The sequence below is a fragment of the Tamandua tetradactyla genome, chromosome 4 (assembly GCF_023851605.1).
Source record: "Tamandua tetradactyla isolate mTamTet1 chromosome 4, mTamTet1.pri, whole genome shotgun sequence".
Classification (NCBI taxonomy): Eukaryota; Metazoa; Chordata; class Mammalia; order Pilosa; family Myrmecophagidae; genus Tamandua; species Tamandua tetradactyla.
In genome coordinates this window covers 63,396,876-63,420,768 of record NC_135330.1, presented here as the reverse complement: position 1 = coordinate 63,420,768, position 23,893 = coordinate 63,396,876, and the positions used below count along the sequence as shown (strand labels likewise).

The following is a 23,893-nucleotide window of genomic DNA, read 5'->3' as shown; positions in this document are numbered from 1 at the left end:
GGAAATGGACATGGTTGTTTTACAGCTGACAGTAGAGAACAGTGAGGTTCAGAGAAGTCACTATTTGGACAGAGTGACACAGCATTTTGGGGTGTAATTTGGGTATTAAACTAGCCTTACGACTTTCTCTAGGCTTCTGAAGTCACTGGCCAGGCTAGATGAAGGGTTGCTTCCTCTGCCTTGTTTCTGGAGTCCAGAAATGAACTGGGGGCCAGGAAATGAACTGAGGAATTGCCTCAATTTCTTTTATTTTAAAATCTGAAAACAGTACCTATTGTTGGGTTGTCCTAAGGATTGAATGACTTAATACATGAAAAGTATCTAGAACAGTGCCTGTTATGAACAGTCATGGCTAACTCATTAAACAAGGCTACATCTGCAGAAAAGGGGAGGGGGCATCTTCAGAGCCTGGGACCTACAGCAGTAGCCTGTGCTGGGCGGGCCCTGGAGAACACATCCACCTGGCTTAGTGGGGAAGTGTCACCTGCACTGGGGGTGGGGGACAGGCAGCGGTGCACTTACTCAGGTGGCCAGGCTCCTGGAGGGGGTCTAGAACCTCATAACTCACCTGTCTGCTCATCTTCCTGAGGTCTCCTCCCATCTCCCTTCCCAGGTCACCAGGCATTAGGCATGTAGGCCCTTGGCAAGAAGCTGGGGGCTCCATACTCCCCTGCTGTGGGATAACTCTTCTACTCCCAGCGTTCTTTCCCTGAATCTGGAAAATACCCGACTCTGTAATTTTCCAACTGACCCAGGATTCCCCTTGGCTTCTGTCCTTTTTCCTGGGACAGAGGGGACACAAGCTCAGAGACCCAAGACCCAAGGCTTAGACTCTCTGCTGGCCACAAATGGCATGTCAAATACTTTGGAAAGTCACTGGGGTTCTGGTGGGTCACCTGCTGGAGTTTGTGTGTGCTTCCAGGGGGGCAATGCTGAGACAATTTTAAGTTAAATTAGTTAAGTGACTCAGAAGGCTGATTCTCAATTTTTCTCATCTCTGCTGTCACATGCATGCAATCTCTCTATCTTTCCCACAGTCACTGGGCTCCATTGTTTACCTCTCCCTTCTCTATTTTCTCATCTTGTCTGCCTCCCTTTGAGGCCCAGCTGGAGGTACTCTCAGAGATCCACTGACCAGCTCCCTCTGCCTACTGAGGCCCAGAACAGGGAAGGGGCTTGCCCTACATCACACACACACACACACACACACACACACACACACACACACACACACACACACACACACACACACACACACACACACACACACACACACACAGTGGGTTGGCAGCAGGGCATCTGAACCCAATGCCCCAATCCTCAGTCCAGGGCTGCCGGTCAACCAGCTCACCCCTTCAAAGACCTCTTCCTGGGATTTCGGAATGTTCAAGTAAACAATCTGCATAAATTAAATTTTTCTCCACCACCCCCAAAAAACTCTACGGAGTAAAAAAAGACACAACTGGGGCTCTTCCCTACTCCAAGGCCAGCCCGGGACTTCTGTTCTCTGCCTCCCTCCTGCATGGTTCTACTCTCGTCAGTCATCCTAGAAACAGGTATGTGTCGGGACTTTGCTTCAACAGTTGACACGAGGGGGGCATTTTACTGGCAATATATCATCCCCTCTTCCCCAAGCACACCTTTTAGGAGAATAAAATTGGGATTTGCCTTTTAGCTGCAAGAAGAGGGATTGGGTTCGCTACAAGAACGCTCTCTCTGCCTCGGAGAACAGCAAACAGTAGGAAGAGTAACTGGGAAAACGTGACCTCTCCTTTCCTAGGGATGGTCCTGGATGGGTGGGGAGCAACTCTACCTGGAGAAAGGAGTGCCAGAACGGCTCGTTTGGGTAATGGTCGCAGACTGGCTCCAGTGAGGGGCGGCGCCCCGCGGAGCAGGGACGCTTTTACCTAAATGTTTTGGTGGCGAGCGGCAGAGGGGGTGTTGCACCGTCCTAGGTATTGATAGGGCGCACTGGGAGCCACGCGGGGGCTGCCAGCCGCGGGCGCCGCTACAAAGACAGCTTCGAGACCTCCCGCTTTCTTCCCTTGGGTACCAGCCCCACCCCTCTATACCCCCTCCCAGCACCCCCCACCTCCGTCCCGCCTCGCCCCGCCCCCCTCCTGGCAGCCCCTGCGCGCATGCTCTCTCCCCCCGTGGAGTAACCTGGAGATTTAAAAGCTGCCGGCTGGCGCGCGTGAGGAGGGGTTAGAAAGGGAGGGCGAGCTGGCGGGCCTCGGCCAGGTAGGAGCGTGCCCTCTCCTCTCCCCGGGAAGAGGGGCCCGGCGCGGGGAGGGGAGGGGCTCGGGCCGGCTGGACTCCCGCGGCGTCGCGCGTTCGCCTCCCGGGGAGTTGGGGCCGCGCAGTGATGGTTCTGCGCGCCGAGCCCCGCGCGGATCTGAGAGGAGGTGGCGGGGCTGCCGGTGTCCCCTGGAGTTCTCCCGGGGCGGGGCGGGCAGTGTCGGGCCCCGCCGGGGTGCTCGCGGAGCTTTCCTTTATTCCGCGCAGGGCGGGCTGCGCTGGCGGCGCCCGGGTGTCCCGGCTGTCCCGGGCCGGGCGGCGGGCTGGGCGGGGAGCGGCCCCTCCCCGGAGCCCTGCGCGGGGCGGACGCCTGGCGGACCCGCCGCGCGCTCCTCGTGCAACCTCGCGCGTCAGAGTTTTCTTTGGAAAGTTGCATTTATTTTCTTCTCTTGTCTTGGCTTCACCGGAAAGGGGCAGGATGAGTCACCGCGGCGCGCACAGACTTGGGGGAGTCGAGAAAGGGGTTTGCGGCCGGGACCCCACGGGTCCTCAGGCCCTGACCAGTTTTCTTGGAGAGGAGAGGAGGATTACTAACGCAGGGAAAGAGGACTGAGCCCTTTCACCTGGGGCTAGACTCTAGGTAGAGAGTTGTAGCTCGTGTGTAGCTCGTGTGTGTGTGTGTGTGTGTGTGTGTGTGTGTGTGTGTGTGTGTGTGTGTGTGTGTGTGTAAATCACTGTCATCTGTTCGGCCTCTCTGGGAGGTGGTGGGGGAGTCTCCCGTTTTCTCTACCTCCCAGAGCTTATTTGCGGATGGTGATCAGCATCAGGTGATCACCTGATGATCAGCAAACAGGTGTGATGTGTTCTTTCTGGGCGTCCAGTTTCTCAGGACTCCAGGCTTAGGCAGCAGCAGAGCTCGTGAGAGAAGCTGCCAGAGACCTGCAGGGGTTTTTTGTGTAAGGGGCAGCTCTTCCTAAAGCCTCCTGTTCCCCTCAGGCCCTGGAGCCTACTGCTCTTGCTCTTGACCTCTGAATCAGCCTCCATCTTCCTGACAGTCACTCCTCCGGAGTTGCTCAGTTTTTCCCCTTCCCCTGAGCCTCCTGCCTGGTGCTTCCTCTTTTCCCAAGGGGGCGGAGTTGGGGGTGGAGAGGGTTTTGGCCTGGTGGGTACCTAGTGAGGGTTTGCCCTTCAGCTGTTAGGCCCCATCCTAGTAGAGCAAGGAGTGGGACTAGCCCAGCTACTGCTTGGCTGCCCTAGAGTGTGCAGCCAGGTGCTGCCAGTGGACTGGGGACCAGAGTGACCCTTGCTGAACTCTTGGAAAACTTTGCTCAGAAATGGAGGTGAGTCCTGAGGGCTTCTGGATGGCTCTTCTGATGTGATGAACAGATCTTTCAGAGCAGGGACAACCCTGATGTAGACTCACCTGCCCCCATTCTGATTCCCTAGGAACAAGCTGACATGTGGGGAGGGAGGTGGGGGGAGAGGACCCAGGATGTACAAGCTGGATGTTTCAGGAAGCCTAAAGAAACCCATAGAGCAAGTTATCCCAGAGAGTGAGTGGGATGTAATTTGAGGTCACAGCCCTTTCTGTTGGATCGGGCCCATTGCTCATTCCTCCCTTATCTCCCCCCGGCCTGTCCTGGAGCCAGGGCTCTGAGATCCTAAAAGAGAGGGTGCTAAGAAAATGGAACTTGAGTCAGCAGGATGAGCCTGAAGATAAAAATACAGCTGTGGACATACAGGCCTCAATTTAGTGTGTATTTGGAGGGGGGAAACATTTCCTTTTTCCTCATGGAGTGTATGGTAGGTTCTCTTTGCCCCTCCTGGTTCTCTGAGCAGCCCCTAGAGAGGAAGAGAAGCTGGGCAGTGATCCTTGGTGGCGGCACTGAGCCCCTTTCAGGCCACTGGGTGGTGGGGGGGGTGGTGTGAAGGCTCCTCTTAAGCTCTCCCTTGCTGGCCAGGGCTCAGGAGAGTAAAGAGGTGGTCTGAAGACTCCGGAAGGAGAATTAACTACCATCATCTGGACCATTAGAGTCTGATAACTCAATACATAAATAAAAACTAAGACTGTCAGAAAGAAGAGGTTTCAATCTTGACCCCTCCACTAGCTGTGAAACATTGGACAAACGACTTAATCCCCCCTAAGCTTCATTCTCTCCTGCTGCAAAATTGGGATGATAATTTCTACCTTATAGCTTTATTGTAAGGGCTAAATGCATAGAGAGCACTTAACTGTGTGCCTGATACATACTCAATAAAGGTTAGCTGTTAGTGTCTAAGTCCATCACCTGTGGCCAAGTGGACACCAGAGCCCAGCCTGGGATTTTTTTCTTGCTGTAAAACAAAACCCTGCTATCGACCTTATAGACATTGTAAATTGGGAGTAAGTTCTCCTGAACTTTTGGGAGCCAGACTCTGGAAGCAATTCCTCCTTGCACAAGTTTCTTTTTTTTTTTTTTTGCACAAGTTTCTTAACCTCTCTGTGTTTAAGCTTCCTCCTCTGAAAAATGAGGACAATCGTACCTACTTCGTTGTATTGCAAGGATTAGATGAGCTGGTATAGGTAGAGTCCTAAGCAGAGCAGTTGCATACAAAAAGAGCTTTGTAAATGTCAGGTGCTACTATTTGGTGACATTGGAGGCAATCATTGTGGTTTGCACATAGAAACCAGCATTTCTTAGCAAGGGAATTAAACCATATATAACTATATATAAATTTATATAAATGACACATTGTATGTTGACCTTATGGCCCGGTGCAAAGACTATACCAGGACCAGAAGTCCTAGTTTCTTCCCTGTCAATAACCTGTGTGACTGCTGCTTTTTAATGAGTTCAGAGGTCGCCGCCCTGCCTTCCTCCCGAGAATGTCCTCCTTAAGTTGGAAGAGGGTACTGTGAGGGATGGAGGCACATATACATTCTGCAGTGTTAAAGGCCTTCTGTGCAGAAAGGTTATTTGTTATTTTTAGAAAAACTGTATGTAAGGGAGAGGGTACCTCTGAAATGGGGTTCTGTTCTGTCTTTCCTCCCTCCCCACCCCTTTGAAATCTTTTTCACTGCTCACTGGTATCCAGAAGAAAAAGCCAGTCTGGCTTTCTTCGAACAGTCACTGGCCCTGTTTGCTGGACAGTGAGAGTAGAGGCTGGACCAGTTGGTACCAGCCTCAGTGTCTCGAATGCTGATGCCACTTGACTCCCAGCAATAGAGCTGGAGTGTTGAGCTTTGTCCAGTATATTAAATGTCCCTGATTGGAGGCGGGGGGTGGTGACAGCCATCACAGGATGGTCCTGATCCCTGGCCAGAACTTCCCATTCAATCCCCTCCTTGGGAAGAAGTCTACCATTTTACCCCCCACCCTGAATGAATTGTGGGGCTTCTTGCTTCTGATGTTGGGGATGGGTCTGCTTTACCTATTGGGCTTGGTTTCTTGGTCTGTAAAATGAAGGTGGCAGTATTCATCTTGCAAGGCAATGGAGAGGATGACTGTGATGTTGCATAGTTAGCAAAATGCCTGTGCAGATCAGAGCTCAAGGCATATGTGTTCTCTTCCCCTTCTTCTTCTTAAAGTATGGAGATCACTGTCTGGGGATCAGGTATGAGCCAAGAAGAAGGGAGATGGGTACCAACCCTGGTGCCACAGTCCCTCGGTCATCAAATTCAGGCCAAATACCATGTCCAGCAAGACAGGGTGCTTTTGGGGCAGCCAGCCTGCCATGAAAGTCCCTCTTTTTCTGATGCTTGCTGTCAGGCCCACCCTACCTTTCTTAGTTGAGTGTAATTTGAGCTGGCAAACAGTGCCCAAGCTCAGAGTGCCTGTTCCATCCCAGAGGATGAGGCAATCTATCAATCTATTTTCCCACTGTTGAGAGTACAAATCTTGAGTGTGGCCCTGCTTGAACCCTGGACACTGGTTAGTTTGCATCTGAGAGGCATTCTCCCTCACCCCTGAGGACATCTGCTATGTACCCACCCGTCTCCGGGGCCCTGGGAAGGGGCGGGGGGGGGTCTCTTTTGGTGAAGTAGGTCTGCAAACCAGAGACCATGAAAACCAGGTGCAGTATCCAACACTGGGGGGTGCCTGGTAAGCGCAGCTGGAATTTGGGAGAGGGCTGGGACCCTTGACAGATTGTGTTCCAGGGAACCCTTGGGGCAGTGTGGGATTTAAGCTCTCAGGGTACAGGTGAAAGGCAAGTGGGGAGTTGCTGGTGACCACTTTTTCAGAGGCAAAAATGAGCCCAGTGCTGATGAATTCCCCGCTCCTGTGCCCAGGAAGTTACGACCATTCATTTAAAGACACATAGATAGCTCAGCCAGATCTGAGATCAAAAGCCAGGCCCATGATTTGGGGTCTGGTATTCTTTTTCCCATACCTCACTGGGGAGGGGCGGAAAGGAGGGGTGGAGCATCTAGAAATCCCAGGACTGGAACCTTTTTTTACATAGCATCTTCCTGCTCATCTTCCAAGGCTCAACCTTAAGGCCACATCTTAAGGAAGCCCTGGAAGAATTGAACTTGCCTCACCCCTTTGCCCCCTTCTCTGCGGACTTCCGTTTTAGCACCTGTACCATCTCATTGCACTTTGATTGCATTTTATTTTTTCTACTGAAGGGAACTATATTCAACTATAGCTGTATCCCCAGCATCTTCGCAGTGGACTTGCATACACTTAGGGCTCAATACATACATGTTGGGTGGGTGGGTGGACGGCCGGATGGGTATGTAGTTAACTGTGCAAAGGTAGGTTGCAGTGCTCTTTGACATTTGTTTGTGGGAGGTTAGGTTGTGTACACTGAGAGTGTGCAAACTAGGGCTCGTGGGCAAAAGAAAAAGTCTCTTTGAGGCCCACTGTCACCTTGTTTGCCACCGAGTGACCGTTTTTGAGGATACATTTCTGTGAGGACTGAACCCTGATCCAGTGCCCACTGATTATAAAACACCAGGTTTTAAATGGGGCGGGTCACAGACCCTATAGTGTCAGGGCTGAAAGGGTGTCAGTGACCATCGAATTTGAGATCATTGGTAAGGGTGGGACATGGCAGAACTGAGACCAGCACCCTGGTCCTTTGACTCCCAGTCCAGAGCTCTGCTGATCTGCAGGTTTGCCCAGCTCTTCATCCCCTGTCCTCCATCCTGTATGCTTCACCTCCTAAGCAGGGCTGGGCTGCAGGGAGGGGACCAGGATTGGCTGTACGGGGAGGGGGAGTGCTGCCTGGTCTGGCCTGACTGACTGGCAAGGTTCAAGTTCACTAGGACAGAGGCTGGTCAGGTTTCACTGTGCAGGGGCTATAGAAAGAGATAGGAGGTGGGGGCAGGGACTTCCAATTGGCCTGGAGACTGCGCCCAGTTCCCCTGATCCCCTCCTGTGTTCCTCTTCTCCTACCTGGCACCAGGGGATTTCTTAGTACTGCTAGCCCACTTTGTAGGGCAGCATTTACTGTGACCCAAATCAAGAAAGAATTTAGTTACTAATTTTTGCAGAGTCCAACTCTGGGAGGAAGTGGGGAAGAGGGCAACTCTCCCCTCAGGTATCCTAGTTTCTCCGCTCAGTTTCAGGTTCCTGCTGCCCCTTGGCACTGTGTTGTTGCTTGACCAGTGTGTAGGCGGGTGAAGTGTGGAGTGAGTGCAGCTGGGGAGCCCTTCTCCACCTGGCCCCCCTCACTCTTGGTGGAAAGCTCTAACCCCTCCCCATGCCTTGTCAGTGAGCCTTTGGCAGGCATTTGCTGGGAGCAGGGGTAGGGGAGAGGAGTTGGTGTGAGACCACATGGTGGGATAGTAGTAAAGCATCTTAGATATGATCTCGTTTAGCTCTTGGTTTACAGGTGCTGAAACTGAGTCCTAGAGTGGTGAAATGTCTTGCCCAGGCCACACAGCTGTAAAGTTGCTGAAACAGGAGAGCACTCTCCAGGCTTCCGTTTTGGAGCACTTTCCAGAATTTTTGAATGGTCTAAATTTTCCATTCAGCCACATTTTATCAGTGCAACCTTGGGCGTGTTGATTTCTTGGCAACTTCATTTTCAAATTCATGAAATGGGAATAGTTAATGCCTAATTTGTAGGATGGGTACATTGATTAGAGAGGAGATATGTTGGATATCCATGTGTAGGACACCTGGGCGGTTAGTAAGGTCAGCGGCTGTGATTATTTTTCCCCGTGGAGGGAGACCACCCTGCTTCTCAGCTGTGGGACCTTTATCTCACCTTCTCCTTCCCTTCTCAGGCCTTACCGGGCAGGTCTGTTTCAGTGACCCCTCCTCACCGACTGGGGCCAGCACCTGGGGAGGCGTTTACATTCTTGGCATTCCTGCTACTGCTGGGGACTGAAAAAGGCACTCGTGCTGGGTGGGGAGGCACGTGGGTGAGAGGGCCAGAGGGGCATGGAAGCCGGGAAGGAAGACTTGGTTGTTCCCTCCTGATCTCTGCCGCTTGTTTGGGAACCAAAAGTCCCTTTTCCTAGACTTCCTCCATTCACCGCCTGCCCAGGCAACTGAGAAGTAGCCATCCGTAGCCCATCGGGGGACTCGCACATACTTTATCTGAAGCACACTACATGTCTGTGAAATTGGTGGTATTAATCTGAGTTTCTTCACCTGTCAGATGGGTCTACTAATTGTACTCACCTGAACAAGTGGTTGGAGGATTAAAACACTTGGAAGAGGGTCTGGCATGGAATAAACCTCAATGTCAGCTGCCCTTGTTAATTGCACACGAGGAAACCGAGTTACAATCAGGGGTGAGTTGGCATGCAGAGCCAGGTCAGGCTGACTCCCAAACCTGGGTCACCCTGCAGAACCTGCCAGGGTTTGGGCATGTCTGGGCTCAGAGGCCTGTGACCCCTGTGGTGCAAGAGGCCACCAGCTGGAAGAGTACTGGAGATGGGAAGGCCGGGATCTTTATCCTGGTTTGGAGGGCAGTGTGACCTCGCAGAGCAGCTGGTCTCAGAAATGAACTCTGCTTGAGAGGCCCAGGTGCCTGGAGCCAGAATGTTTAGTGTTGAGCATCGCCATGAGATTTCCAGGTAACCCTTGGGAAAGTTGCTTCAGCCACGACTGAGGCTGACCAGGGCTGCCTCTGGCCAAGGTGGGGGTCAGGTGGGCCCCAGAATCCCTGTCACTGGGTTGAAGAGGGGAGGGGAGCTCAGTGTCAGCCTCAGGAACTGCCTCCCTATCCTTTCCCCTCCCCTTCCCCCAGCCTTCTAGGCATTTGTTTCCTTTCAAAAGCTGGGCTGGGGCTATCCGACAGGGCAACAAAAGCAACTTTCCTCCAAGCCACTGCCACCTGTAGGGTTTTCACACATTGGGGGTGAGTGGAGGGAGGGAGCTGTTGCCCTTTTCCCAGTGTCTGTGGTGTGCTCCCTCCCCACCCTGGGCCTGGGATTCTCTTTACTGCCGATGTGACAGAGCTCAGGAGCTGGAGGGGGTGGGGGCCAGCAGCAGCTGGAAGAGGAATTGAGTGGGAAGGGGCCAGTGCTGGCAGCCGGGAGCAAGTTTGATGGATTACTCTGCAGGCCGAGAGGCTTCTCCCTAATCCCTTTTGTGTCCCAGCCCGCAGCCCCCTCGCTCTCTCTGACAAGCTGCTAAGCAGAAGGCTTCCAGTCTGAGTGAAGAAAAGACAGCTCAGCAGGGCGAACTCTAAATCCCTGGCCTCTGGGCCTTGGGGTAGGCCAGAGCTCGAGCTCGGGAGCATGTCTGGGGGTGGGGTGGGGTGTGCTGTCCTCCCCTCTGCACTGCCAGGCCCTTATCCTTTCTTACGATTTCCCTGTGGCAGAGAGGTTGCATTCTGAGACGTTGTTCTTCTCAGGTGTTCGTGAGAGCCCCAGCTATTTGTCCAACTTTCTGTTACAGAGCTGCCTTTTCTAGGGTAAGATTGGGGAAAGCAGACTTCGTTGCTTTGGAAGTGTTGGAACCCAAAGTCAAGGACTGCATGGGTTGGAAGGCATCAAAGCCTTGTGCATTTGAATCCTGTCCTCCCCTGATCCTAGCAGCCCAGAATTCCTACAACTTACCATCCCCAACAAGGGATCTAGATGATGGTGAGCTCATTGCCTTGCAGGGATGCTCCTTTTTAGGTCTCCTGGCTTGCCAGCACAGACCCCAGGGATTGGTATGTAGCTGCCCTGTGGGTAGAGCTCATTTTGGGAGTGAAATGTGCCAGGCATCTGTTCCCACGGCCTGAGAAAAAGGGATAGGAGAAAGAGGTGGTGGGCTGGTGCATCCCAGATCTGTGCAGTTCTTTCTTGTCTCCAACCTGGAGGGGCCAGGAGAGTTCAGCTGGGAGCCAGACAGCTGCGGTGCAGACTGGTTTGGATGACCAGGGGACCCCTTCCCCGCTGTCTTGCTGCCTGTGACCTGAGAATTGGCCTCCACCTGCAGCTCCTGGCCTGGGGCCTCAGAGTCTGCTGTGGGTGTGGGTGTGTGTTTGGGAGATCGGCCCACAGTGACCCCACCCCCTTCCTTCAGCTGAGTCATTATTCCTCGCGGCTAACCTACCCCATCCCCAGTTTCCTTTTCTTGGGGCGGGCCCTGCCTGGTGGCTGTGCAGGGTAGAGGAGCCTGTGGCCCCAGGAGGAGGAGGAGCGTGTGAGAAAGCAGTGCCGTCTTTGTGAGTGCCGAGGGAGGACAGCAGGGTCCCCGAGCCAGCGGGGTCAGGGGGGCTGCGTCTGTTTGATGTGCCTGGGCGGGGTGCAGGGACACCCAGCCTGCATAAAGGGGCCATAGAATTGCTGCCTGACAAGGGCTCTCTCTGGCCTCTGTCAGTCAGCAGAAGGAATTCGTGACTCCCCCCACTCCCACCCCCACCCCAGCTCCACCTCAGCCATGCAGGGTGGCAGGAGCCCCTTTGAAAGTTGTCAAAGGCCTCTTTATGTGTCCCTCTGACCTTTCCTTCCCTTAGGATGCCACCAGGGGGTGGGCTCGGGTCGCCTTCCCTCCCGCCTCTTCCACTCTGTCTTTTGAATTTTGGAAAGTTCAGGCCAAGTTTGTTCCTGCAGCTCGGTTTTTTGTTTCCTCATGCTCCGTACCCTGGGTCCAACTTCAAGTGGGAAAAAGAAGGCAGTAATTGGGAATTTCAGGTCGCGAGGGTGTATGTGATCCCCTCGCTCTTCAGACCCTTAAGAGTGATGGAGTATGGGGTTCGGGGCTGGAATTTCCTCGGGGGAGTGTGTGTGAGGGACCCAAGTCTTTCTCATGTTTGATGCCACCCCCCCATTCCCGCCCCCAGCATCCCCACCCAGATTCCAGTCTTTTATTCATTTGATAAATATTTCCTAGGTGGCTTCTTGTACTGGTGTGGGTACCAGAGGGGGCCCCCTGCCTCTCCCGGGGGTGCCAGTATTGGGACGGATGGGTGCAGATGTCTCTGGTACCTGGAGCAGATTCACTGAACTTACCCAGGCCCCTTGGCCTCTCTGGGCTGCGGTTCTGCCCTAGGGATGCGGGAAGGTGGCCTGGGACAGAGCTCCACAAAGGTTCCCGGAGGTCTGCAGTTTCCTCCGGTGTTCATCAACATCATGGGGTGGGGTGGGGGGTGCAGAGAAGAGGGGAGATGTTTGGAACTTGAGTGGGACTTGTTCTCCTAGAAGACGGCTCTCTCCTTTCCCCAGGTCAGCCTGGACTCCCCCTTTCTCTCCCTCCTCTTCCTACCCCCTCGCCAGGGGAGCACTCCCCTGGCTCTTTGATTGATCTTCTGTTTGCCAGACAGGTAGAGCCCTCCGGGAGCAGTGGGGCAGGCAGATTTGAGTCAAAGGATCTTTGAGATTGGAGAGTATAGAGGAGAATGAGACCCTGTCCCCCTTCTTTGTCCCTAAGGAGAGCCCCGAATGGGGGCCCCAGCAGTGACCTGTCACTTTGGGGTTTTGTCCAGATGTGTGCCCTGGGGCTGCACACAGGAATGATAGTGCTGAAGCATTTCTTTTCTGGATCACTCTAAGGTTGGTACCAGGCAGAGTCTGGGCTTCTCTTTTTGTACCCCAGGGTAGAAAGCCCTGGAGAGGATGGCTGGGCAACTGGAGTCCGTGGGAGTCCAGTGTAGTGTCTTCCACCCCAAGGACCCTAGAGTGGGGATGAAGCAGTAGGGCGCTAGGGGAAGAGGGGGAAGTATAAGGAGAAAAAGAGGAACTTTGGAGGAAGGACAGTTCTTATGGATTTTGAATTTCTCAGGCCCTTCTATAGCCGGGAAGAGCAAAATCTGGGGCTCGTAGAGTGTACTGGGTACCAGAGTGGAAACTAAAAGAGGAAGGACGGGCTCAGCAACCTAAGAACAGAGGGGTGCTGAGCCAGGCCTGAAGCCTGCCTGCTTCCTGCCCAACTCCCTTCAATGAAATCTTCACCTGGCTTAGCCCCTGGTAACCAGGTAGAGACTCTCCAGGGGCTGAGAGAGGCATTTCAGGGAGGGAGAGGCAGCTAATGACCCATCTGGGCTGTAAGAGGGTAGAGGGAAACTCCTCTCTTCACCCTTTTTTTTTTTTTGTCTTTCTCCCATGTGGGCTACGGAGAGTTCTGCTCATACCTGAAGGGGCTGGGGAGCTGGATTAGAGAAGGGAGGTAGGCAAGGTGATTAGTGGTTGCTAAAGAGCTGCAGTTTTATTTTAAACCGCAGGGAGCAACCATGGCTTGGGGAAGTTTTGGGTGAGGCGGGGTCTGATAAAATCTCTGTTTGCTCAGGGAGGACCTGGTCCCTTGAAAACCCAAGGAGGTGAGTGTCCAGGGCCTTCCCAGGGTGGCGAGTGGAAGCCTTTTGACCCAGAAGTGCTCCTTCCATGTGGATAGAACCACCCCTGGGTCTCTCCATGCAGCTTCTTGTTCTCCTTCTCAGGGGTGCGGTGGAAATATAGCAAGTGGAGAGAGGATTAAGTTGAACCCTCAACAGCCCAGCTAAGGCCGATGTTTGGTCCCCCCAGCTCCCTTTTGGGGCAGTGTGGTTTGGTATTTTACATTCCTCCCTTGGCTCTCATAGAAGTCCTGTGTCCCTTCCCAGAGTGGCTGGTTTGGGTCTGAGTGGGACTCTGGGAAGGAGGCTGATGGTTGTTCAGTCTTGTCTGAAGTCACTTCCTTCCTGGTCTACTAACTGCAAAGCCCCGGGAGGTGGTTATGGGATGGATAGATCTTACCCAGGAGTGGTGGCCGGCCCTCATTTCTCTGTGGCCCAGCAAAGAGAGCACCTGCAACATTCAGGGCCCAAGGAACTTCGAGATATTTGTAAAGATAAAAGAAGTTCAAGTGTCAAGTAATGAGATACTGAGATTGGATGAAGAAACAAGTGAGGGCTGGGGGTGCTCCAGGGAGGCTCTGAGACTGGTGGGGAGGGCCTTCACCACTGTGGACCTTCCTTGCATGGGGATAGCTGCTCTTCAGCAGCATTTGTCGGATGCAATCAGTGATATAAAGGAAGACATTCCAGCCAGGATGAGAGATGTGAACTCTGCCTTCTGCCCCCGTTTTGGGAAGGATGGCAGATTATGGGCCTCTTGTCTTTTGTCACTAAATACACCCTTGATGCCTGACTTGATGTCAGAGCAGACTTCCCTGGGTGCCATGGTCAGGAAGCAAAACCTGGAGGCTACCTGTTGGGAGAGGGGGGGTCCCTCCCCCAGTGGGACCACGGTAGTAGCAATTCCCTCTGCATAAGGGCAGGGCTGGCAGGAAAAGGTGTGGGGACTTCTGTCCTGAGAAGGGGGCTGTTGGAGCAGAGAAGGGCTGCCCAGGGACTGGTGGGAAACCCTGCCAGCTCAGGGAGGCCACCGGCATCGTCATGGGAGCTGCGCTTTCCTCCCCTGAGAGGCTGGCATCTGGGAAGGGTCCCACAGGCCTGTGACAGCTGGGTAACCGCTTGTGGGAATATTTTTCCCTCGTGAGCATTGAATGTGGGCGGAAACTCAAGGAGAGGTTTACAGGCCTAGCTTCTTCCAGGGAGCTCTCTTTAAGAGGTTTCAATGGCTTGTTAAAAACCCAACCAGACAAACCACAGCTTCTCCGCCCATTTCCAGTCTCACCCTTGCGGGTGTGGGCTATAGTACAACGTGGCCCATTACCAGGCAGTGGAAATAGGAAGTGATACTCTTAACAAAGGGGAATCGAACAGCCCAGCTTTGGGAAGTGGAGAGAGAAAGGCAATCAAATCAGTTCTTGCAGAGAGTCTCCAGGGCCACCTTGATAGCAGGGGCTGAGGACGGAATTCAGGTGGTTTGATTTCTGCCCCCCATATGAGCGGACAAGGGCAATTCCAAAGATATTCCAAAGCAGAGAATAACTCTGGCTCTGGAGTGTGCTGAGATTTAAAAATCATATTTACCTTATTACTTCTGTTGGCCTTAGGCTAATATTAACTTGCACTTCCTGACTGGGTAGCAAGGCGTGATGCCTAGATGGTAGGGTCACGCTGCTGGACTGAGAGTGAACGGGATTCGGAGAATTCACAGAGCAAATCCTGGAGGCCCAGTTCCCAAGGCTTAACACCATGTGTGCTGGTGCTTGTCCCGCTCTTTTAGGATCTGAGTGATGAAATGTGTCCCCACCGAGGTGCCCTAAAGCAGCAGGTGTTTGGCATGGGCTGAGAATCCGGACCTGGACCAGAGGGCCAGCAGACATGGGCTCCTGGCTGGGTCCTAGGCCCTTGGTGGTAGTGAGGAGGAGAGGCCTCTGCCTCTGCAGCAGCACGGGGACAGAGCAGGACTGGAGTGCCTGAACCAGTCCCTGGAGCTGACCTGCCTGGCCCACCATGGTCCAAAGGCTGTGGATGAGCTGCCTGCTGCAGCATCGGAAAGCCCAGCTCCTGCTGGTCAACCTGCTGACCTTCGGCCTGGAGGTGTGCCTGGCTGCAGGCATCACCTATGTGCCTCCCCTGCTGCTGGAGGTGGGGGTAGAAGAGAAATTCATGACCATGGTGCTGGGTGAGTCACTATATCCTCCTTCCCTCCTGTCCCAGATAAGTGCTTCCTGGGAGTTACTCAGAGATGTTTAGGAGAGGCAGTTGCCCTCTGTCCCTGAGCCTGGTGGGTGGGCATTGCTGGAGAGAGAGGGGTGACCCTGGGCCGAAGGGTCCCTAAGAAAAAGTCAAGAGTACAGGGATGTCCCCTAATTATCTGTCTCCCTGGTACCTATACCGTGCCAGGTTCATAGGAGATGCAGGAGAAATTACTTCTGACCCTCGTATAGCTCTTTATATTTATACCTGTTATCTCACTGAAGCCTTAAACTACCTTTGAGGTTATCCACTTGACAGAGAAGAAAACAGAGGCTTCTAAGAGGTTAGGTGATTTACCCCAGGCGGTACAGCTACTGGTTAGTCGAGCTGGAACTTGCTTGAGGTCCCCCAGCCAGGGCTCGTTCTTATCCTGAGGAAAAACAGTGGGCTTGTGACTCTGCAGTTGAGTTCTGCAAAAGCCACAAAAAGCAAGTCATCACCGTCTTGGGGACTCCCAGGAAGAGAATAGCGAGCTCCAGAGCCAGGCTGCCTATTTAAGCCCTGCCTCTAGTCTTCCCTGCTGCCTTTGTGTCAGTGTCTCTTATTAGTTGTTCCATGCCTCCGTTTCTCCACCTGGAAAGGGGGAAACTCCGTTTGGGAACACTCCTGTGCTGTGAGGAGTACATTAGAAAGGCCCTTGAAGTGCTTAGTATAGTAGCTAGTACATTGCCCTCCCACAAGGCATATTATCCTCACTGTTTCCATCCTTCTCCAGGAGTTTGGTTCCTCTTTCCCCCTGCCCCCACTCGGGCCACTGACTCTCACTCCTCACCCTCCCTGCAGGCATTGGTCCGGTGCTGGGCCTGGTCTCCGTCCCACTCCTAGGCTCAGCCAGTGACCAGTGGCGCGGGCGCTATGGCCGCCGGAGGCCCTTCATCTGGGTCCTGTCCCTGGGTGTCCTGCTGAGCCTCTTCCTCATCCCGAGAGCCGGCTGGCTGGCAGGGCTGCTGTGCCGGGAGGCCAGGCCCCTGGAGGTGGCCCTCCTGATCCTGGGTGTGGGGCTGCTGGACTTCTGCGGCCAGGTGTGCTTCACGCCTCTGGAGGCCCTGCTTTCTGATCTCTTCCGGGAGCCAGACCACTGTCGCCAGGCCTTCTCTGTCTACGCCTTCATGATCAGCCTTGGCGGCTGCCTGGGCTACCTCCTGCCCGCCATCGACTGGGACGCGAGTGCCCTGGCCCCCTACCTGGGCACCCAGGAGGAGTGCCTCTTTGGCCTGCTCGCGCTCATCTTCCTCGCTTGCATGGCAGCCACGCTGTTTGTGGCTGAGGAGGCGGCGCTGGGCCCCCCCGAGCCAGGCGAAGGGCTGTCGGCCCCCACCGTGCCGCCCCGCTGCTGCCCCTGCCGCGCCCGCCTGGCTCTCCGGAACCTGGGCGCCCTCTTTCCCTGGCTGCACCAGCTCTGCTGCCGTGTGCCGCGCACCCTGCGCCGACTGTTTGTGGCTGAGCTGTGCAGCTGGATGGCCGTCATGACCTTCACGCTGTTTTACACGGACTTTGTGGGCGAGGGCCTGTACCAAGGTGTGCCCAGAGCCGAGCCAGGCACTGAGGCCCGGAGACACTATGATGAAGGTAAGAGCTCAGCAGCCGGCGGAGGCTGTGGTGGGAATTGCTCTCCGGAGGAAATCTTGAGGGTAGGGAGATGTCACAGCATGTGCTGGGCTGGTTGCTTTGCTCCTTGGGGGTCCCAGTTTCCCCATCAGTAAAGGGGATTGGATGTGAGGACGCAGCTTCTCATGGGTGCAGGGCAGCCTGGCCTGTGAACTTGATAGAGTCTCCAGCTGCTCGTAGAGTTTGATCAGTCTTCATCCCTGTGTGTCAGGAGGAAAGGCTGTGCTTGTTCAAGCTCGGAGGGAGTGGAGGAATGAAGGCTGGGCCTCGGCTTCATGCAGCTCCAGCTTCAGCATGCCTCCTGCTCCCTGCCAGCTTTCTAAAGGACCTCTCCAGCACTGTCCTGCTTAGGCATTCTGGAACTCTGTCTGCGAGCCTAAGGCAAACTGCCCTTGCAATTATTCCTTCTCACCCTCCTGTCCCAAAAGCTGAGGCTCCCATTAAAACCCTAGAACATCATCCACATCTTCTGCCCTTAGCCAGAGGCATTAGCCAAATTCTCGGCTGGTCCATGCAAGAATCTAGACTCCCAGTGCTCCAGGTTGGGTGGGGAGAGTGCTGGGGAGTAGGTCTGGTCCCTGGCAGGTCTTGTACTGTGGGTCTCTAACCCCTTTCTGAGCTCCCTCCCATTGTATTGGCCCCTGCCCCACCTCACCCTTTTTTTTTTAATTTTTAATTTTGTTTTATTTCTTTAAATACCAAAAAACATCAAACAAATGCAAACATTCTTATTTTGATCGTTCTGTTCTACATATATAAGCAGTAATTCACAATATCATCACAAAGTTGCATATTCATCATTATGATCATTTCTTGGAACATTTGCATCTATTCAGAAAAAGAAATAAAGACGACAGAAAAAAATTCATACATACCATACCCCCCACCCCTCCCTAAATTGATCACTAGCGTTTCAAGCTAAATTTATTTTAACATTTGTTCCCCCTATTATGTATTTTTATTCCGTATGTTCTACTCATCTGTTGACAAGGTAGATAAAAGAAGCATCAGACACAAGGTTTTCACAATCACACAGTCACATTGTGACAGTTGTATCATTATTCAATCATCCTCAAGAAACATGGCTACTGGAACACAGCTCTACATTTTCAGGCATTTCCCTCCAGCCTCTCCATTAAATCTTGGATAACAAGGTGATATCTACTTAATGCATAAGAATAACTTCCAGGATAACCTCTCGACTCTGTTTGGAATCTCTCAGCCATTGACACTTTGTCTCATTTCACTCTTCCCCCTTTTGGTCCCTTGATGCTGAGTCTCAGCTCATTCTAGGATTTCTGGCCCACGTTGCCAGGAAGGTCCACACCCTTGGGAGTCATGTCCCACGTTAGACGGGGGAGGGTAGTGAGTTTGCTTGTTGTGTTGGCTGGAGAGAGAGGCCACATCTGAGCAACAAAAGAGGTGCTTTTGGGGATGACTCTTAGACCTAATTTTAAGTAGGCTTGACCTATCCTTTGCACCTCACCCTTTTCTGACCTCTTCCCCCTGCAGGGGTCCGGATGGGCAGCCTGGGGCTCTTCCTGCAGTGTGCCATCTCCCTGGTCTTCTCTCTGATCATGGACCGGCTGGTGCAGCGATTTGGCACCCGGACAGTGTATCTGGCCAGCGTGGTGGCTTTTCCTGTGGCTGCCGGTGCCACGTGCTTGTCCCGCAGCGTGGCTGTGGTGACTGCCTCGGCTGCCCTCACTGGGTTCACTTTCTCGGCCTTGCAGATCCTGCCCTACACGCTGGCATCCCTCTACCACCGCGAGAAGCAGGTACCTGTGTGGGCCGCTGGGTGGACTGGGCCGCGGTGGGGAGTTTGGGGGAGCCCCATATATGTCAAGGGACTTTGGAGAAGGCATGCTTGGGTCAGACAGGAAGCCCATCCTAGCCACAGAGCCAGACTTGGGCTGCAGAAAATGGGTTTAGTTTAGAGGCTGGGAATGACTTCCTGATGTTAGGGCTATAAAGTCCTTGAGAAGGACTGCAGGAAATGCAAATGCCTCCCCTGGGAATCCTGAAGAATCTCCCAAGATAACCCTTAGTCTGGGCTGGGTAAGGTGCTTTTCCACCTGGAGGGAGGGGGCTGGATCAGATGACCTTGGGGACACCTCAGTTCAGCCAGTGGCAAGTGGAAATGGTCTGGTGTTGATAACCATCTCCCTTATCACAGAGGGCAGAGAGGCAGGGTGACTAATGGTGCTTTGGTCTGAGGGAGGAAGGCTCCTTATTGCCCTCTTTCTTTCTGGGTTATCTTCCTTGTTTAATTCTCGTTTCTTTTCCTGCCTCACTCCTTTGCCTCCGTCCCCTTCCCCTGCTCCCACTGTGGATCTCTGGGCACCCACCTGGCTGACTCACCTGCCTGGCGCCACTCACCTGGGATCTGTGTGAGCTGGGGGTCTCCTTCCTGCTCAGCGTCACACTCACGAGCCCCTCCAGGGGTTCCCTTCCATGGGAAGCCTCCTGACCCAGGCAGCAGGGTCACCTGTGTCCCCTGCATCAGCCTCACTGAGCTACAACCCAGGGTTCGGAGCTCTACTCTGAGGGATGTGTGGCTGGAGGGTCCCGAGGGAAGAGGAGATGCAGGCCTGCCCTCAAGGAGCTTCCAGACTGTAGAGAAGACCTGTCTGTGCCCCTTGGAGGAGATGAGGGGGTCACAGATGAGTACGCCAGCATGGAGCAGTGGCAGGGCTGCCTAACTGAGTAGGTGGCTGTGGAGGAGGGACTAGCCTTTTGGTTGGAGGAACCTGGGCCCTTTATTAGCCTCTGCTCTGGCCTGGCTTGGGGGCCAGTGCCAAGTGGTACTGGAACACGTCATGCTGGCCCTCCCCTCTGTCCTGGGGAACATGTCTGTCCCCAGAGGCGTTGCAGGCTCCAGCCTCACTGCTCTTTCAGAGTATAGCAGGCAGGGAGGCTCCTTCCATCAGCAGGTGATAGCAGACTGGCCCTGTACACCATCTGACCATTCCATGGCCAACTTACCAAACCGCATGATGGGCCATAGGCTCCCTGGTGGTGTTTGAGCTCTGCTGAGACCCCCGTTTCTCTCATGCAGCCAACTTGAGAGCTCTTGTTTTATACACTGTGCCTCGTGCAGGGGGGCAGTGTCTGGTTAGACCTGGCCTTGTCCTCAAATAGGAGGCTTCAGGTTGCAGGGGGCAAGGGAGGGTTGAATCAGATGGAGGGCTCCTTGATGTAAGGCAGGCAGCGAGAAGAAAGGTTGAAGGGCTTTAGCGTTGAGCAGGTAGGGCTCTGGGAGTCAGGAAGAGGGTGATTCCTCCTGCTCCGAAAGACGGGGAGCAACCAAGCACCTCTCTTCTTCCAGGGGTGACCCTGCCAGATCTTCCCTGCCCCAAGGCTGGGCAAAGGACCTCATAGGATGGCAGCAACTCCAGCTAGGGCTTGGCAGCCTGGTGGGAGCAGAGCTTCTTTCTGCCCAGGGCGATGAGGATTTCTAGACGCCTGATGGCAGAGCGAGGTGCAGGAAGGAAAAAGTGTTAGGAAAGCCTGTTGGGGGTCGTGGTGGTTAGGGCCACTTTGGATTTTGTTCCTCTATTCTTATACATCTCTTCTCACTTGTCTTCATTCTTGTGACGTTTTCCTTCACCTTAGGCTTCTGTTCTTTTCCTAGCTGAGTTTGTCTGCCTCTTGCCTTCTCTAGGAGGGGCTGGAGGAAACGGAGACTTTGCCTCCCCTGCCCCTCCTCCCCCATTCCTGAGGACAGTCTTGACTAGATTCAGACGAAGCAGTGTCTGCTCTATTTTCTGATCTGCTGCCTAATTTTCATTAAGTCCCATTGCCTAGTTTCTTCCAGCTCTGACATGAAGGCTAAGATAGGTCCTCAGCAGCAGGGAATCCCAGTGCCAGGGTACACACCTATCTCTGTCCCCTCTTTCACCCCCCCCCCCCCAGGTGTTCCTGCCCAAATACCGAGGGGATGCTGGAGGTGGTGGCATTGAGGACAGCCGGACGACCAGCTTCCTGCCAGGCCCCAAGTCTGCAGCCCCCTTTTCCAATGGACACATGGGTGCTGGAGGCAGCGGCCTGCTCCCAGCTCCGCCCGCTGTCTGTGGGTCCTCAGCCTGTGACGTCTCCATGCGTGTGGTGGTGGGTGAGCCGGCAGAGGCCAGGGTTGTCCCAGGCCGGGGCATCTGCCTGGACCTCGCCATCCTGGACAGTGCTTTCCTGCTGTCCCAGGTGGCCCCGTCCCTGTTCATGGGCTCCATCGTCCAGCTCAGCCAGTCTGTCACTGCCTATATGGTGTCGGCCGTGGGCCTGGGTCTGGTTGCCATTTACTTTGCCACACAGGTAGTATTTGACAAGAGCGACTTGGCCAAATACTCAGTGTAAAGCACTTCTGTCCCATTGAGGGAGGGCCTGCCCTGCTGGGTCCCAAATCCCCCTATTCTAGTCTTAAGTTAGCCCCTTAGGGCTGCCGGGCTGGCCTTGCAGTTTCTGTTGCTGCCAAAGTGGCGTGGCTCTCTGCCGCCACCCCGTGGCAGTAAGGCGCATAGCTGCAGGATAGGGGACAGGGGTGTCCCTCTCCGCGCGCCGCAGTCTGACCGGCCGCTCTCCAAATGGGCTTCAATCTGGGCTCCTTTGGGGAGGCCCAAGGGGCAAGGCATTTGGCTGGCTCTGTGCACTGGAACGCAGGATGTCGCGGGGTGGGATTACCCAGGCTCAGGGCTAACAGCTATGTTCTTGTTCAAGTCATACACAGAGAAGGGATTTGGGGAGCTGAGTAAACTTGTCCACCTGGTCTCCCACCTCCAAGCCCCCTTTCTCCCTTAGGTTTCCCCAGTCGTTACTCTTGCCTGGAAGTTTCTCGTCTGGAACTCTCTCCTACAGGATTTGAAAGGAGAGAGGAGGGGTGGAATGTTCCATCATGCCCTTACCCACACAGCACTGCTTTTCTGCCCATGTCCCTTCCCCCACCCTGTCCTTTACCAGGATGTGGCTTTTTGGTCCCTGTGTTCCTATCATAGCAACAGGGCTTTAAATGTTTAACTTATTTATTTAACAAAGTAGAAGGAAGTCATTTCCCAGCTCTGCCATGCAGGGGTCTAACGGCTTTGGGTAGGATTAGGTTCTCAGAAACTGGGTTCTCTGGGAGAGTTTATCCTTGGGCCGAGCATTGCCAGAATCCCCTTTAGGCATGACTGCTCTGGCTCCCCAAACTGCCTAGCCCAGGAGCTTGGAAATTCTACTCATCCCAACTGATAACCCAAGGCAGAAGGAAGGGGGGCTGGTGGAGGATGGGGCTCCAGGTCCCAGCAGCTTCCCTAATCCCCTTCTCTCTTGGCCCAGCCCAGCTCACCCCCAGTCACCGCTGCTTTCTCTGACCAGTGAAGGAATGGCCCAGCCCGCCTTTCCCCATGGGCTCCACAGCCTTCTTTTTGGGGCTACTGTGGGACCAGAAGCACAGCGTGCTCATCCTCGCCTTTGTCTGTCTAAGCCCCTAGGGCATGTCTGTGCTTGGGGAATCCCACACAGGAACTCAGGAGCACCCCACCTGGGCTAAGGAGGTGTTATCTCGGGGTCTTAAGTGCCCTTTGCAATAACGTTATATCTTATTTATTTAGTGGAGTAAATATTTTATACTGTATGTGAACAATCAGAGTATAATGTTTATGGTGATGAAATTAAAGGCTTATATGTTTAATTGGTGTGTGCTTAGTTTTTCTGAGGGCGGAGGCACAGATCTCTTAAAAATTATCCTCAAATCCCTGTTCGTGGTGACCCTTCACTTTTGTTGGCCTCAGTTCCTAGCATCAACCAGCAGATGGAGCCATAGACCAGCATTGTACTGTTGGTCAGTGCTTAGGAGTGTCTGTGCAATACCCTGGATTTGGGGGTTTCTTTGGGAATGTGGGGTGGGGCAAGGGGAGGTGGGGAGGGGAAGGGTGCTGGAAAAATCCAGGATGTAGAAGAGTATGGATATTTTCCTTCTCAAAGAGTTCACACTGGCCAAGAAGATCGACTAAGCGCCCATTAACCACTGCAAGGGAACAGGGAGAACACCTGCGTTTGCATGGTGGGGGGTTGAGCCTGCCCGTGTGCCTGGGCTCACACTCCCCCTTCCACCCCGCTCACCCTTGTACGTCCCCTTCGCCCTTCCTCCCAGGGTCAGGTCGAAGTTCTGAGTCTTTCTGGCCCCTTCCAAACCTGACTGGCCTTCCTGTTCCTTAAATTCCAGTCTGGTCAGTGTAGTTAACATTTGTGTAGAGGCTAGCTTTATTATTTTTAAATTTTCTATATTTTAAGTTTTTCTTATAGAAACGTAAAATCCTGTATAAGTTGTGAGCCTGGTAAAATGAACCCACCTTCAATAATTATGAACATCCTGCCATTTTTGTTTCACCTATTGGACCTCCCCTCCCTTTGTTTTTTCTGGACTATTTTTTTTAGTTCGTTCATTCATAAATAATTATTGAGCACTTTAAAGTACGAAGCATTATGCCTTTTTTTAATTATTAGAGAAATTATGGGTTTACAGAAAAATCTTGCATAAAATACAGATTCCCATATTCTACCCTACTGTTAGCACTTTGCCTTGGAATGGTTCATTTGTGGCAAATGGTGAAAACACATTTTTTATGGTTGTACTGTTAACTATATGCATGGTTTAACTAAGGGTTCATCGTTCAGTGCAGTTTCATGGATTAAAAATGTTTTTTATCCTATTACCATGTATACAATATAACCTTTCCCCTTTTAACCGCATTCAAATATATAGTTTAGTGCTATTATGTTCACGATGTCATATTGCCAAAACATCTCAGGTATTTTTTTTCTTTTTTCCTTTTTTTCATTCGAAAAATAACATCTCAGGTATTTTTAAAACACATACCTGATACAATTTCAATTTATCCATAAATATCTCAGTACATCTCTTTAAGAAATGGGACTTTTAAAAAACTTGATCACAATACCATGAACATATTCAACAAAGTAAACAGTAATTCCTTATCTGTTTCCCAGTCCATGTACAATTTTCCCCAATTACCTTAAAAAATTTTTTTTTTTTGGCGGTTGGGTTCAAATCAGGATCCAATGGAGATAAACACATTGCACTTACTTGCTATGT

The 23,893-nt window shown here is 53.0% G+C and overlaps 1 protein-coding gene across 4 annotated transcripts; it reads left to right on the top strand.

Moving 5' to 3' along the window:
• The first annotated feature begins 1,233 nt into the window (after window positions 1–1,233).
• SLC45A3 (solute carrier family 45 member 3) lies at window positions 1,234–22,468 on the top strand. 4 transcript variants are annotated; one of them, XM_077157572.1, is made up of 5 exons: window positions 1,234–1,556; window positions 14,720–15,121; window positions 15,979–16,764; window positions 18,316–18,581; window positions 20,719–22,468. In XM_077157572.1, exons 2-5 carry the CDS (start codon window positions 14,950–14,952, stop codon window positions 21,154–21,156), a joined length of 1,662 nt encoding a protein of 553 aa, XP_077013687.1. In that variant the 5' UTR covers window positions 1,234–1,556; window positions 14,720–14,949; the 3' UTR covers window positions 21,157–22,468. The 4 variants fall into 4 exon arrangements, with proteins under 4 accessions (XP_077013687.1, XP_077013685.1, XP_077013686.1 ...); XM_077157570.1 differs by lacking the exon at window positions 1,234–1,556 and adding an exon at window positions 2,138–2,241; XM_077157571.1 differs by lacking the exon at window positions 1,234–1,556 and adding an exon at window positions 2,660–10,836.
• The last annotated feature ends 1,425 nt before the right edge of the window (window positions 22,469–23,893 follow it).